General features: G+C 42.8%; 1 protein-coding gene and 1 pseudogene across 5 annotated transcripts in view; one reads left to right on the top strand and one right to left on the bottom strand.

The window, feature by feature from the left end:
• LOC117259231 (unconventional myosin-Ic-like) overlaps positions 1–16,255 on the bottom strand; it is a 115,071-nt gene that overhangs the window by 46,364 nt on the left and 52,452 nt on the right. The window contains exon 1 of one of the 5 annotated variants that reach the window (XM_078167355.1): positions 9,557–9,763. The exons of the other annotated variants lie outside the window; for them this stretch is intronic. Within the exon in view, the coding sequence (XP_078023481.1) occupies positions 9,557–9,673 (117 nt within the window). The 5' untranslated portion in view covers positions 9,674–9,763. Of the gene's footprint in view, positions 1–9,556; positions 9,764–16,255 lie in introns of those variants that run through there. 5 annotated transcript variants of the gene reach the window in all.
• Positions 3,534–4,800, top strand: LOC144462795 (E3 SUMO-protein ligase ZBED1-like; annotated as a pseudogene).

The raw sequence follows: 16,255 nt of genomic DNA, 5'->3' as shown, positions 1-16,255 counted from the left end.
AGTCCCAACAGCTTTTAACCCTACAATGGAGCACATTCAGACCAATGCCAAGAGGCACAGTTTGAAGACTACAAGTCAGTCACAGACTGCACATTCATTCAAACACAGACGACTAAAAAAAGAAGAAATTTAAGTTTTTTCTTTAAAACAGCTCAAAGTTATCTAACCACCTCTAAACGCTGAGCCAAACCAGATGTGGGGGAAATTTATCACTTAAACCGAAGTGCCCCACCCACGATGCACATATCTGAAAATATACAGCACATATTTAGAGGCAGAAGTTAAATTGCAACACTTACATCTCTGAGCCCATCGACACATTTGTCCAGGAAGCCGTGCTCTAAAATAGAGACTTGGGTTTTACGCATTAGGTTGCGAATGTCGGCCACATCCATGTTTAACATGTACAGAGTTGGACAGAACTAAGACCAGCTCGACTTTGTGCTGAGGGTAGAGGCAGGGACACTGAGTACAGCAGGTGTTGTTGTTGTACTGAGCGGTACAGTAGCCTGGGTCTCTCAGGGGACAATAAAGAAGAGACGCAGAAACAGAAGAGAAAGCTTGAGGGACGAGAGGACATATTAATTAGTGCTGGGTGAGACAGTGGGGAAAAATACAGAGGAGAGAGGTGTCAGAGCAGGCAGAGAAAATAAGTGGAGAGGAGAGAGGAGGTGATGGATGATGCCAGGTTGTGATTCAAGTCTGGCACTGGACTGGAAACTTAACAATACTCCCTGAAATTCCACACAGCAGCGAACTCAACAACACTGAGCCCATTAAATCACTGCATCGCCTGTCTTTGCACTGCAGAACACACGTGCACGACATCTTGATCGGATTTAACACAAGCGTGCGTGAATACGTTGAATCCTGGGAGAATTCGTCACACATTAGGAGAAGCTATGGGACACTGGTGTGGATCTTGGACACCGCAGCACTTAATGATCCTAATAACGTTAGCTAACGCAGCCTGTTCTGTTTATGCTCTTTAATTAACTGAACCGCCCCTGCACTTTATCTTTACTGCCTTTCAGAGAGGAGCGTGGCCCGGCTAAGAGGGAGGCTGTTAGAGCTGTCTCACCTCTCATCTTTATGACCTGTCCATGACTCCAGCTTTCATCTGCGCCCCACTTTCACTTCTTGACCCAGGCTGAGCTCATGTGTTGGTGTGGACACGTCCTCACAGGGACATAACAGTGGCACAAATCCAAAGTGGGGTCAGTTTGATGTCAGCTCTTGAGAAGAGAAGCCTTTTGCTGATTTTACAAGACACTAAAATATACAACTCCAACATTAAGTGACAACAAATGGAACATTTAATGGATATCAGCTTTGCTTTGTGTTACAAATTCTAGGGCTCAGCATTAATTCAGTCAAATCAGATTTTGCTGGTCAATATTCAACTATTCTATTTTTTCCCCACACAGAATTTCAGAGTTTGATCAGTGTGACCGTGACACTCATATAATATGCTAAAGAAGCTAACAATGCTAACAGTGGACAGCCTCAGCAGCAATTCCAATTTCATGCTTTTATCTCCTGTAGGGTAGATTATTGTAATGCCCTGCTCTCTGGTCTTCCCAAAAAGAGTATCTCAAATCTGCAGTTATTACAGAATTCAGCTGCACGAGTGCTGACGAGGACCAGAGGGCGGGAGCACATTACATCAGTTTTAAAATCGCTGCATTGGCTCCCTGTGTGCTTCAGGATTGATTTTAAGGTTCTTTTATTAGTTTTTAAATGTCTTAACGGTCTTGGGCCATCTTATTTATCTGACCTGCTTTTACCATATCAACCCTCGCAGACCCTGAGGTCCTCCGGCACCGGCCTTTTAACCATACCACAAGTTAGGACTAAAACACACGGGGAGGCGGCATTTAATTATTATGGCCCCCGACTGTGCAACAGCCTGCCGGAGAACCTCAGAGCTGCAGACTGTTGATGTTTTTAAAAAGAGGCTCAAGACTCATCTTTTTAAACAGGCTTTTAACTGATCTCTCTATTTATCTATTTTATATTCCTCTTATAACCGATTTATCCATCTATTATCTATTTTTTATTTATTTTTTATATTCTTACCCTTCCTCTTTTTACGTTCTTATCTCATTTAACCTTTATCTTTTGTTATTTTAGTTAGCCTATAGGTTTTAGTTTTGATGCATTTTATGTCTCTGTTTTAGATCATTCTTACCTAGCTAATAACTCAATTTTATGAGCTAAATAGCTTTTTGTTGGGTGGGATGGTTGGGTTTTCTCTTTTCTTTTTGTTTTCTGTTTGGATCTTTGTTGTTTTTAACCTCTGTGAGGCACTTTGTGTTACTGTTGTTTGAAAACTGCCATATAAATAAAATTGATTTGATTTGATTTCTAAAGACGGTGAAAATAGCGCCATCTGGTGGCCGGACAGCACAACTTGTTCTACTTGCTAAATATTGTTGTAATTCTAAAGTTGAAATAAATGTTCTGTGTGAAATATACAAAAAAACATATTATATTCTGTGTTGGTACAAAATAGATAAAACGATATCTATCGTGATAGACACGTGATCGGTATCAATAGAAAATACGTTCAATAAAATGTCTAATAAAACAGGAAGAAAATCCCGGTCCTGAACCGCAAGGCATTCTGGGGATGCAGTTCCAGCAAGGGCTTCAAACTCTCCTGGCGCTCCCGGCCCAGCTAAGCAAGTTTAGTTGCATGAACAAACTCACTCACTCCCTGCTGGTAACGTATGTAACATTCCAATAACTGGTTGAGTGAGACACAGACTAGCAGTTTCATGTTTGGTTGTGCCTTCGTGACTCGTGTCTACAACTCATAACAAAGTGGTGAAAGGAGAAAATGAGTGTGACAGAGCATGAGGAAATGAGGAATGGTCAGTTTGCCAGTTTGGCAGAACTTCGGATTTTATAAATCCGACAAAAGTCAGACCAATGTTGTTTGCAAACTGTGCATGGTTGCCGTCCCTGCCAAGACTGGGAATACAACGAACCTTTTTTATCACCTCAGCTGCTCTCACCCATTGGAGTACAGCAGTATCAAACCACCATCAACTGCTGGTACAAGTGAAACACCACAGAAGCGGCAGCAGACTACCATGGAGAGGTACTCGGCAGCAGTGCCTTATGACAAAACCTCCAAACATTACAAAGAAATAACGGAGGTAGTTGCTTATCACTTAGCTAAGGACATGCTACTGCAAAGCACGGTTGAGAAGCCTGGGTACAAGAATCTTATCCAAGTTCTTAACCGCTGATATATTCTACCAGGCTGAAAGCACTTTTCCAATACGGCTGTTCCTCACCTTTGCCTGATGTGCAGGGAATCTGTAGAAAAGGAGATGATGACAGCAAAGTATTTTGTCGGACATGTGGTCAAGCCGTACTTGTGAACCATACCTTAGCTTGACTACTCATGTCATCAACCATGACTGGGTTTTGAAAACACATATTTTCCCGAAGACCACACAGGGGAGATAATAGCAGATGGCTTGAAGGAGGCTCTGTTGTCCTGGAGTCTGACTGAGGAAAAAATGGTGTGCATCACCACAGACAGCGGTGCAAGTGTAGTGAAGGCTACTTCACTTAACAACTGGACACGGCTGCAGTGCTTCGGCCATCGTTTGCACGCAGCAGTTGGTGAGTACTATGTTAATAACAATAATGTATAGCACCTTTCATACAAGAAATGCAACTGAAAGCACTTAACAACAGAGTTACATGCACCAAGTGCTTCACGATGAATAAAAACATGTTAAAAATCTTTCTTTCTGTATCACTGTTTATTTCCTAACTTTTGGAATTGATGATAACTAGTATTATCTTTTGAAAATGTTAATGTTTAACTTTATTAGCCAATCGACTTTACTTTTTACTTACACTGGTGTTGTTGTATTTCTGCAGGTGCTGCAGGGAAGGATAAAAGAGTGGAAAGAGCTGTTGGTGTGTGCAAGAAAGTGGTCTCTGTCTTCTCCTACTCGTGGAAGAAAAAGAGGGAGCTCTCTAAAGCTCAGGAACGCCTCCATCTCCCAAAACACCAGCTGGTCACAGAGTCATTAACCAGGTGGGGCTCAAGACAGAAGGTGGTGTCAAGGGTCCTGGAACAACAAAAGGCAATCGCTGAAGTTTTGTCTGCAGACAAAAACAGCAGGCACCTGATCCCAATGTGGCAGGACATTGACGTTCTCGAGTCACTTAACTCCTCTTCTGGAGTTTACAGACCCCCTTTCTGGGGAGTCATATGTGACGGTCTCCTTCGTGAAGCCAGTGCTCCACCTGTTCCGAACAAATTTGCTAAAAATAAATGAACAGGACACCCAACTCATCAAAGACCTGAAGACCAAGATAATGACCTATCTTGATGAGAAATATGCCGACTCTGCAACAGATGATCTCCTTGACATGGCTGCCTTGGTGGACCCTATGTTCAAGGCACAATACATCAGACCAGAGAAGGTAGTGGACATTAAAGAAAGAGCAGTGTCTGAGATGATGGATGAAGACCCAGGCCAATCACAGGCAGGGGCTCCAGAGGGAACAGCAGACCAGGGTGCAGAAGGAGGAGCTGCCACTGAATCACCTCTGCCACTGGGTGTGAAGAAGCAGCGGAAATCGTTAGGCAGTTTCTTCAAAAAACAAAGTCAAGAAGATGAAGATGATGCCTCACCTCTCACTGGTGGGCAAAACATTGAAAGTGAGCTGGAAAGCTACATGATGTGCCTTGATGCAGACAGTGAGTCTGACCCCCTGGAGTGGTGGAGGTTACACGAGCGCAACTTTCCAAGAGTGCACTGGGGATAATATTGTCACCTGTACCAGGGCAGCCTTAAAGCCTGAGAAGGTGAACATGCAGTTTTGCTTGCTCAAAATCTGCAGTGAAGCCAAGGTTGAACGGTGCTTGCTTGAGTTATTTTTTTCATGTACATGCTGGTTTGATATTGCCATAATAACTGGACTGGTTAACAGGTTTGTGTCATGTCAGATGTTCAGACAGTGACTACCTCAAGTTTATTCTAATTTCTATGTTTACAAAATACTTTGCACTGTGCACAAGATAATTTGTTAGAATTTATTTGTGTATATTGTTACATGTACTTGTATGGCCTTAAAGCCTGAGAAGGTGAAACAGTTTACCTGGCCAAAAACTGGAGTGAAACCATGCTTGAGTTGTTTTTGAGTTATTTTTTATATTTTTATGCTGGTTCTGACTGTTTGTTACAGGTCAATTATGTTAATCCCTGTTAATTTCTTTTTTTCCAAAGTACTTTGCACATTTCTTTTTTTAAAGAAGTTTAAGTATTTATTTAATGTTTACATTTGCACATTAACCAGTACATTTATTTATTTGACTGTTTTTCATGGTTATGTTGACCTCTTTTTCCCCATGTTCATTTGTTCATTACTGAGGAAAGGTTACATTTAAAATAAAAGTGTTTAAATTTAACATTTTTGTCTCCTGGTCCTAAAATTCAATAATTATCGATATCGACTGATATGAAACACTTATATCGTGATACATTTTTCAGCCATATCGCCCAGCCCTAGTACAAAATAAAAACAAAATAAACACACCACAGTGTCTCCATAGTGAAAGCATATATAACCTAATAATGATAGTGATGCAAATAACCTTAATTGTGATGCAGGCTGCAAAATCTGATGCAGAGGGGGAGGGAATATCACCTACTTGGAGGAGGTCTGCACTCTCTGAGTGCTTTTCTAGTTTTAAATCAGCTCATTTTAGGCTTTTTAAATTGTTCTCTCTTCTAAATGTGTTACAAATCCTCAAATTAAATACTTCGCAATCTATTCAAATGTAATCAATTGTTATATTAGTGTTCATTATTATTATTTGGCACACTATTTTCCCAGGTCAAGAAAGTTCATCAGCTCCCCTGTTCACCTAAACTAACCTTACCAGATGACACATGCATCTGACTATTTCAATTTGCTTATTTATGTTTTTCCTTGCCTGCATCAAGGTGGACTATTATTGAGCTCTGTCTTTTAACATTTCCTCGTATACGGAATCAGAAAAAGGAGCTACATGGGAAATATTTCATATTTGTCTGTTGTGGGCTAGATATGTTTCAGATGCGCACATTCACATGTGTGCAGACATGAATAGCTGAATTTTATAATAACGAAAAACAGCTACAAGTTAGAGGGAATAGTGATAAAGTGGTAAAACTTGGCATTGATCCACAGCCTCAGACGGATGCGCTCAAGCGTGCCGTGCGCACAAGCTCAGTTGGTAGGCGATACTATATTTTCACATTTTTAACAATGCAATTTAAAAGTTTTGATTTTTATTGATAACCTACATTTACCAACAACATAAAAACTACATTTAGCACCAAAAAAATATGTAAAAAATAAATAAAATGACAATAATATTAATAAAAATAAATTAATTAATAAGTAAATAAAAAACGAATATCTAATACCAAATTTTCATAACGAATACCTACCATAGAAACGAATATTCGAATATCCGAATATTTGGGTACAGCCCTAATAGTCTATTGTTTTTCTTTTGAAACAGAACCTTGCTACAAAAGGGTGATATTAGAAAAACATAGCTCAAGTATCAAAAGCAAACTTTCATGCTAAAAAAAAATGCTTTTCACATTAAAAAGAAACAAAAGATCAGTCTTTTCTCTGTATTTTCTACACAAAACCTTTAACCTGAGTGAAACTGAATCAACAGAAGTTCAGCCTGACTTGAATATTTACAGCAATGTCAGATAATGACAAGAGACATAAGATCAATTTTGTTATTTTTAATTCGTGTAGTTGTGATCGAATTGTATAACATGAAACCAATTAGCTTTTGCTGCATGGCTTGAAAAAAAAAAAAAAAAAAAAAAACGGGCGAACCGGAGCACCCGGAGAAAACCCGTACCACGTAGGTAGACTACACACAAACTCACAAAGGCTCAGGACTGGGAATCGAACCCTCAACTGTGAGACTGTGCTGCTGACTACCAAGGTGGTCCTAAGAGCTCTGCACCAGCTCCACTACTTCCTGAAAGGAAGTAGGCATGAGTATTTCCTGTCCTATACTATTGGATTAAGTGATTAATCAGGTGTGCGGTACACCCAGCACACAGCTGATTAATCACTTAATCCCATAGTATAGGACAGGAAATACTCATGCTGGTGCACAGCACCCATTGCATTCATGTTGGAGGAAAAAGGCCTCACGCCAATTTTTTCCTCCAGCATGAATCCTGTCACCTAAATGGGAGTGACTCTGGCCCAGGTCGAAGTGAAGGGCTTAGAGATAGCTTGGCCCAGACTGGAAAAGAGTCTGCAGATGGCACTTCGTTGCTTCGGTGGCTTCATCAGATGATGTTTGAAGGTGCTGGCTACGTGATTGATTTCTTGTTCTCCTCGGTTCATTCTCAGAAGAACAAGCTCAGCACAGCCCCAGGATTTACACAAATCCTTGAAAACAGCCTTGTCGAGTCTTTCAAAAGTTGCTGGGGAGACTTCAAAATCAGCTTCCTCAACCTCTGCCCATATCCTACTGGAAAGGTGGTCAACGATGACATAGAGGTCTTCAGATCTGACGTGGATCTTAGCCTTTTTACAGACTCTGGTGACAAGCTTGTTAACAAGTAATCTGACAGAGAGTCTGTTTATCTCTGAATCCTGGTCTGGTGGTAAGTGGAGCACCGGTTCAGCACCTGTCTCAGGTACTGTGACTGCGGGTGCTGGTGAGGTTGGCTCAGTGGCATTTAAAGCCGTCATGACATTGTCACAATGGATGCCAGCCTGATATGTCAGCCACCACCTCAGCAGTACCTGGAAACGCCACACTGTGCTGCAAGTAGCCCTCCTGATGGCCTGTGTATTTCTGAATGGCCCAAGCTGACAAAATGACTCTGGAGTCATCCCGTCAATGGTGTATTCAGAAAGGAGGCTCCTCAGTGCCTCTGTAAAGACCAGGTCTCTACCCTCTGCGATATGTTGCAGTTTTTCTAACTGCCTCTCTTCATCAGCTGGGTGTTTCTCACCACCCTCTGGTTGGAGCAGTTCAGATACAGAGTCAGCAAAGGATTGCAGTGATTCTCTGCTTTTCACTTTGCTGTTTGGCGAGAAAATTTTCTTCAGATTTCTCGCAGCACGATGTATCAACTGTTTGGCATACTGTTTAGCCAACAGAAGAGTTATCTTGGGGTTATCTGCCCTGACTGCTGCACCAGCAGACTCGCTGATGTCACTCACGACACTATCACTCTCCTGGTAGGTGTCACGCAGCAAGACATCTCGCTCAGCGTCAGAGGCATCGTCCAGTAAAATGTCTAGGATATCTCCCAGCTCCTTAGACACTATTTTCTGGGCCTGAGATTTTCTACTTTCTGAGCTGTCCGCCGATTGCTTTGAGTCAGTCTCAGAGCTTCCTACCTGCACAGGTAATGAACTGCAGCTCTCATCATGATCATCATCCTCTATGTCCACAACCTCTAGATCTCCAGGTGAAGATTTTCGACACAGGCAAGCAATTGATGTAGTTTTGCTTATAAATGACTGTATCATGGATCGAGCGTGCTCAACCATGTCATTAAGTCTACGGGAGGGAGTCACGTGAGACATAAACCGACTCTCTGCATCTCTGCTCGTCGTGATGGCGGAGTTGACGCTTTTAGATACCTCCTCGGACATGATTTTAATCAAGCTCTGTGAGCTGATGTCAGGGTCTGCAGTGTCTGTTCCCAGAGCTTGAGCAAAAGCTTCTGGGACTGCGTTGCCCATCGTGGACACAACATGATCCTCAGATATCTTTGTATTAGCTGTCAAATTGGCAGAATGGGAGTCTATAAGATATACCACCATATCTAACAGTAGCTCCGCCAGCCTAAGTGTGATGGCATTATCTGGTCTACCATCTCTAATCACTAGAAGCTGAGTTCCTGACAGCTGCTCCAAAAATCTATCCACAAAAGGACGAAATTGGTCCACTCCAAACTGGGATGTCTCTGCCATTTTATCTAAAACGACAATGACGGTCTAGAACAGCACGTGCAATGCGATGCGCGTCTTATAAAATTCAGATCTGCACCCCTATTTACCAAGTCACAGTCGAGTGTAACGTGATGTCACAAAGGCATATTTCAGAAAGACATTCTAAAAGCTGATGACATCACCAAGCAAATCTGCTTAACTCCTCCCCCTAAACAAATGACTGCAGCTTAGCAACCGTTGCTAAGCACCGGCAGCACACTGTGTGACATTAAAAACAAGTGGAGATTCACACCAGCTGGCTCCTGCTGATCAAACATCCCAGAGACTGTCATTCTGCTGCAACAGCTGACTAAAAATGAGGAGTTTTTGTCTTCTGTTCTGACAGTGAAACATGTTCAAAAAATGCTCACTGTGATAATTAACTGTACAAGTGGTTCTGGCTTTTGGATGACAACAACAGAGCACCAGCAGCATACAAGTTACATAGCTAACACGCTAGCTTGGCACAAGTTATAGCTCATTAATTGTTTCTCATGGATGATATTAATGGAAAAATGTTCTTAACATTTCTTGCTGCTTTTTTTACCTGCTCTCTCCGTTTGACTCTGGTGACGGCCTTTTGTAGCGTCAATTCCGGGTCCATTTGCAACCGTTCAGATAGGCGTTTGTCCCGCAGACTCAGCACAAGTCTGTCCCTCACCATCTCATCACGTAGAGCCCTGTAACAGCAGTGCTCCGCCAGGCAGTGCAGCGCTGTAATCAAACTGTCGGCCGTCTCGCCCGTTTCTTGAAGCCGCTGATTAAACTTTACTGTCTCAAAGATCACATTCCTGCCATTCTCTTCTGCTTGCGTCTCCAATCCAGAAGCAACGCGGAATCTGTCGAAGCGTTTAATCCATTTAGGCCAGTCTTCAGCCTTCAAGGTGAACTTTACCAGCGGGGAGACTTGAAACCCGGCCATGTCGCCGCTTTGTTTCGCTAACTGTGGCTAGGCTAGGTAGCTCCGTAGATAGTCTTCCGGTACTGCGAACTTTAGCCTGACAGGCTGGGACCTTTATACAGTCTATGGCTGGGACCTGTCACTACAGTTGACCCACGTCTTCCGAAGCTGCTGGAGCATCCGTGGGCGGTGTTGTTGTCTCGCTAATGTTTGTTAAGCAGCAGGCTAACCTGCCGCGAAGGTGCCAGTGAGAGATCATGTGACCACCTGGGCGTAACGTTACTGCGGCGTGATGCTGCACGCAAGTTACGTAACTCTTGTTCAGTGAATGTTTGGGGGTTCAGCCTGGTTTCAACGTGTTTTCAGTTGTTTTTGTGACGTCATTTGCATACTCGATAACATAAATTTGCACATCCTTAAACAACAATGACGATATTATCGTTAACGAAATATATCGCCCACCCCTAATCGTGAGCGGCATAAAATAAAACAGTGCTAATTTCTGGCTTGGTTTATTGAAATACAGCAGTACATGTATTTACGAAGTATGTAGGTAGAGTGAGTGACTCATCCCAATATCCCTCCTCGACTCCTCTATCCTCTGTCACTTGACCCGGAAATGGATCGAGAAGCGCCATCTTGTACGACATCTCAATTGGTTAAATGCACTCAGAGGAGCTGAGGAGAGAGGAGGCTTTCAGAGGAGAGGGAAGTGAGGATACACGAGTGCAGCCTTCAGCGGAGGTCTTTTACCGACCGACACACCCCTTGATTGGATATCAGTAGCTCCGACAGTAGCGGATCCTGATTAGGCGTGTAAATCTCCAGCTTCATCACGATACGATATTATATCGATTTGTTTGGATGACGATACGATGTTTGCCGATATCATAAAGTCTGTCACGATCCAATTTTGATTCGATTCGATTCAGGAGCCTGCAATCGATATGACGCTTTATCATATGCCCATCTAACACAATCAACTCACAAAAACAACTAGAGTATGATTTGACCATTTTATTTCTGAGCTCTGTTTGTTGTTTGAGCGGAGGCGCGCTTGCCCAGAAATGGTGACACAGACGTACTATGTGAATTTCAAAATAAATGTGTATCTTTAAGATGACGATATGGATTGATGTTTTCATTTTGCATCGATATAATTGGATTGTTAATCAATGAATCGTTGTATCGATGTGGATCGATGTATCGTTACACCCCTAATCCTGATATGGTCCGAATAGGCGTTTGCCCAGGGCGGCACTTTGTCACAACGTGTGGGGGTGGAAGGAGCAGCAAGTGCTGGAATTTGTCATTTACGTGACAACGCCTGAACGCAACACAGGCTCCGCTCCAATTGTTCAGTGCTGTGCTGCGCTGCTGTATGAGCTGCGTTTTTGGTCAGGTAAATGTGGCCCGAACCATGCTCTAGTGTGCTCACCTGTGTGTGTGTGTGTGTGTGTGTGTGCTGCCGTGGGCCCCTTCCCCCCACTCACAGGCGCCCAGTCCTCACGCAGAATAGCTGCTGAGGCTGTCGGACCATAGACTTTATTTATGATTTTATCCACTTTGCTTCAACCAATCACCACCAAAATTTTATCATCTGTTCCTTGTCCCATTATCCACCTTTCCTGAAAATTTCAACAAAATCTGTTAACTTTTTGAGTTATTTTGCGGACAAACAAACAAACAGACCAATGCCGGTGAAAACATAACCTCCTTGACGGAGGCAATAATTCTTGGTGTATAGCATTTGTGGGTAATTTCTTGAATAGACAAAAAAGTAAAAATATCTCCTGTGGAATATCCACACAGGTCTTCAGGACGCGCCCGCCAGTAAGCGTGCGGACATGCGCCTCGTTAGTTTCAAGCAGCACAGTGCAGCAGTGAGAGCTCACGGACAATTAACAACTTCCTCCTTCTCTCTTTTGATGTGTGTCCGTGAATGATTAAGGTGAGAAGCCGCCCATGTTTCACTTCCTCACATCACCCAAGCTGTGAGTTGCACATGTGCGTGTGTGTGCGCTGCTGATGTTACACAATTTCAATCATGTGGCGCGCCGGGAATTTGACCGGCGATTTAAATCGGCATATTTTAGAGTGACCGGCCGGTCGCAGGTCACGGCTGATCATGTGAAAACCGGCCCGATTCCAAGCACTGCTGATAAATCGGTGCAAGTGTAGAGGCAAGAGAAAGCAACTTTCTGCTGCTGTTACTTTAGTGAAACCAAATGCTTGACCGAAAGTAGTTTCGTAAAACTATAGCCAACACTAAAACTAGATGAAATGATGAACGAGTAGGTTTCACTTTGACTTTACTCGGCATTCTGCTGCTCCATCTGTGCCCAGATTACACTCTGCTGTGAGAGAGATGGAGAGAGATGCAGCTTCAAAACTAGAAAATCTACATGTGGCGGATGACGATGATGATGATGATGATGTGGCCGTGTGCTACAAAGGGAAACCCTGATTGATCACTCTCCTACAGCTGTACCAGAGCTGCATTAATATTTCTAATAGACTTTTCGTTCTGCTGCTGCTTCACATTAAAAGCATTCGACTGGCAAACACTGGTCAGCTTTTATTGTCAAGCAACACCACACCTTGTGTTACCACAGTTACCACAGGTGTTTCCAAACCAACCAGGGCTGAAATATTAAAGTTTATGACTTAAAGGGAAAGAGGGGAGCAAATAGCTTTGTAGTGCATTGAATCGATGTGCTATTGATACAAGGATTAATATTTTTCAAGCACTAATAAAAGCACATGTGAGGTCACACGTCTCTCAACCCATACATCTTTGTTTCTCTAAGCCCTGGACGCCGAGATCTCTGGACACCTATTGTTTCACACATTTCTACAGAAAGCAAAGAAACTGCAGCTGTGTGTGTGTGTGGGTGTGTATGTGTGAACTCTGAGAGCTGAGTGTGTGTGTCTCGAGCGTTCCCTGTTACCGTAACTCGCTGCTCTTCTCAGCTCTCATAAGTACGGGCCGAGTTTTGACCTCTTCATTTTGTTTTTCTCATGATGTCTGTTCTTATATGTTGAGCTATTTTGTTGCTAATGCTAACTGACCACTTCTTTTTCTAAACCCCAACATGCTACTGCAGCTGGAAACATATGAGGCATATGACTTCCTGTGCAGCCGAGGACTTTTCCTGGGAAAGAGTTACGAGGCAGCAGGTGTTTAGACCAAACGTAAAGAATCCATCATCTGGGAACAGGTTCAATCCTTTTAGGAGCAGCACTGACACACATTTACATCAAGATGTCACAGTTTATTACAGAACCCTCCAAATATTATGGCGCCGGGGAGGAAAGAAACCAGAGCTGTGTTTCCTCCCCTCTCCCCTCCTCTTCCTCCTCTATACATTCTATCACTTTCCCTCCTTGTGTCAGGCTCTCGCCCTCTCTCCATTACTTCATTGTTTCCCAGTACCACTCTCACTGTTTGGCTTTCCTTCGTGTAGTGCCACACACCGGACCTCCACCCGGTCTCAGGAACACGCCAAGTATGTGCCTACCCAGCTCCTACATGTCGTCATGTTTTCCAAATCCTGTGCAGCAAACAAGGCAGCTATGAGCCAGATTAGCAGGAGGAGACCTGAACTAATGTTTAAAACTAAAACTAATGTTTACTCGTATGTGTTTTTGAAGACAGGTACCAATAAATAAACAAATAAATAAACAAACTGCAGCACATTATACTTATCAGAGGTAAAGAAGAGTGACTGGCTGATTTAAATTGTTCCAAAGGGAAGTGTCAGACGGATATAAGTCTAAAACAATCCTTCACCGCACTGCCACACCCCCAAATCTATCTACCGCTCTCGTCCATTTGTCTTAACACATTCATGATCCCCGGGGGTGAATCCAACTGACTCTGGTGATCCCCTGACCTGTCCTCTAGCGTCACCATGAAGTTGACATTTCTGAAATTAAGTGAAATGTGTCAGTAACTAACGAACGACTGCCATGACACCTGGTGCAGACAATCATGGGTCGCAGCTAGATGGTCTCCTAGGCCTGGGCACAAAAAGCACTTGGTTCAAGTTAGGGAAAGATCACGGATTGGGTTAAAATGATCACATGAATCACGGAACATGTAATCTTGCAGGAGTTTCCATGAATCTGGTGTTACCACTTAAACACAACCACATTCCTGTTAGGGCTGTACCTGACTCACAATTATCAGTCGAATCAGACTTGGCCCTTTGATACGAATATATGACAATTCTTTTTCAAATTTTAATGTTTGAACGGGGCTCAGCGGGACGTTCAGTGTGACAGCGGCATTCATGTAACATAGTAAACAAGCTAACGGCGCTAACAACGGATCGGAAATGTGCTACAATATTTTTTTTCCAACCCTAGATATCAGACAAAAGCCAGAGACTGCGTCGTATTAAGTATCTGTGAGCTGTAAATTCACCACTTCTGAGCAGAGGAGACAAAATAATAATATCTCAGAGCCTTATGGTGCGAAGTATCTCCTCCTCTGTGCCGCTACGTCATGTCTTCAGCTGTCTGTACCACATGGTCGCGTGAAAGAGCGCTCACTCGGTAGCAAAATCTTGGATCTAAACATCCCCACAAGTACACTGCACAGCACACTGCACAACAACTTGAAGCAATCTGAGTTGACTGAGGGGTCTCGGACTAACGATTCGAAGCCCCAGTCACAATCAGGTCAAAGTTTAAATCGACATTACACCTGCTAAACGTCATGTTGACTCTGTGATTGTGAGTATTTTGGCGCACTGACAGTAGCATGTAGCCTAAAGCAGTGCTGAGTCTACGTACAGCCTCACAGAGCTGTTAGCATGGCTGTAGCCAATATGATACGTATGTTACGTACATTATTTTGAGTAATATTACTATATTTTTACTACAAAACCTTTTAAATTTATTCGTAAAATAATGACTTGAAGAAATAAAGAACTATCTGATCAACGTAAACAAGACATGTAAACTTCTGATGCATTGCATCTGATGTATTCAACTGTTTTTACTCACTGTATCTTACATCTCACTAAATTGTTTTGCAGCAGGGTTTCATATTTTATGTCTCTTATTCCTCTGTGCTTTCTCCTCCCTTTGGTCCCTCCTTCCTGTTTCAAAGGACAGACGGAACAAGCGACCACATCTGAGAGAGGCTGAGAAAGGGGGAGAAAGCCAAGGGATTTGATCATCCAGCCGGCCTGTGAACAATAGCAGCTTGACCTTTACATCGCCCTGGGTGCGCTCACAGAGCTCAGATGTCACACTGTTTATGTAAACCTCATCTAACCTGCTGCTTTCAGTGCGCCATACAGTGCGCATGATGGAAGAGTGGATGGATAATGATGGGAATGAAAAGGCATCTAATCCCACATAAACCAGGACTGAAGTTTGATGGCGTTTCTGCTTGTGTTGGCTTGTTTTCCTCCTTTGGTACAGTTAAAAAGACGGCTGTGGATCACAGAGGCCTGTCACTTAACTCCACTCGTTCACACATATCTAAGTAAGTTGAAAGATTTGTTGGCTTGCTGATTAGTACATAAATCCACAATGATTCTGATAGGTAACTAATCATTTTACACGCATAAAATTCTTGGACTGTTGGATGGAGAAAACAACTAATTTGAAGACCTTTCCTTGGTAACTGGAAAATTTGATTTCATTTTCCAAACAAAACAATTATTGGGGAAAGAATAGTGAAAATAATCGATAGTTACAGCCCTACAATGATTACCTATGTACTTGATTGGATTTAACATAATTCAGCCCCTTTAATACTGCCTGTTCAAGGCGGGTGTATCACGCCGTTCGGCCAATTCGCCATTCTGTTTAACGTACGATTGCAGAATTGGCTGACAGAGTTGCCTCGCCTCTAAGATGGGAATGGAGGTCATAACAGCCCAGAAACGATGTCTGTTGAAGACTGTGACCACGGTTTTGATGACATGTAATGTGTCCGACCTGATAGCAGTTAGCAGCTAACTCAAAGAAGAAGAGCAGAGGTTGTAAATGTCCCCAAACTGGAAAAACAATGAGGTCCAGGAGTTCCTTACCCCGAATGTTGTCCAAAATGACACACAGGAGTGCCGTGATAGCACGGTTGTTTGGTTCTTGGGAAAAATGCAAAGGCGACAAGAAAAAGGTTTTCATGGAGTTGGGGGACTTACAAGAGACACATTTTTACAAAGCATGGTCAAAATCAAAGCAGCAGAAACCACAATAGTTTGACTTTTAGTCCCCAGTATGGGTCAAGCTCCAAGAAGACTGCATCTTCTAACATCTAACATCTTCTAAAATCCCCATTTCTTTCAAATTCCACATCTGCTTTTGGTGTAAAACTTTTGGAGA

The sequence above is a fragment of the Epinephelus lanceolatus genome, chromosome 4 (genome assembly GCF_041903045.1).
Source record: "Epinephelus lanceolatus isolate andai-2023 chromosome 4, ASM4190304v1, whole genome shotgun sequence".
Classification (NCBI taxonomy): Eukaryota; Metazoa; Chordata; class Actinopteri; order Perciformes; family Serranidae; genus Epinephelus; species Epinephelus lanceolatus.
The sequence above is the reverse complement of the archived record's forward strand: the minus strand, read 5'-3'. Positions and strand labels throughout refer to the sequence as shown.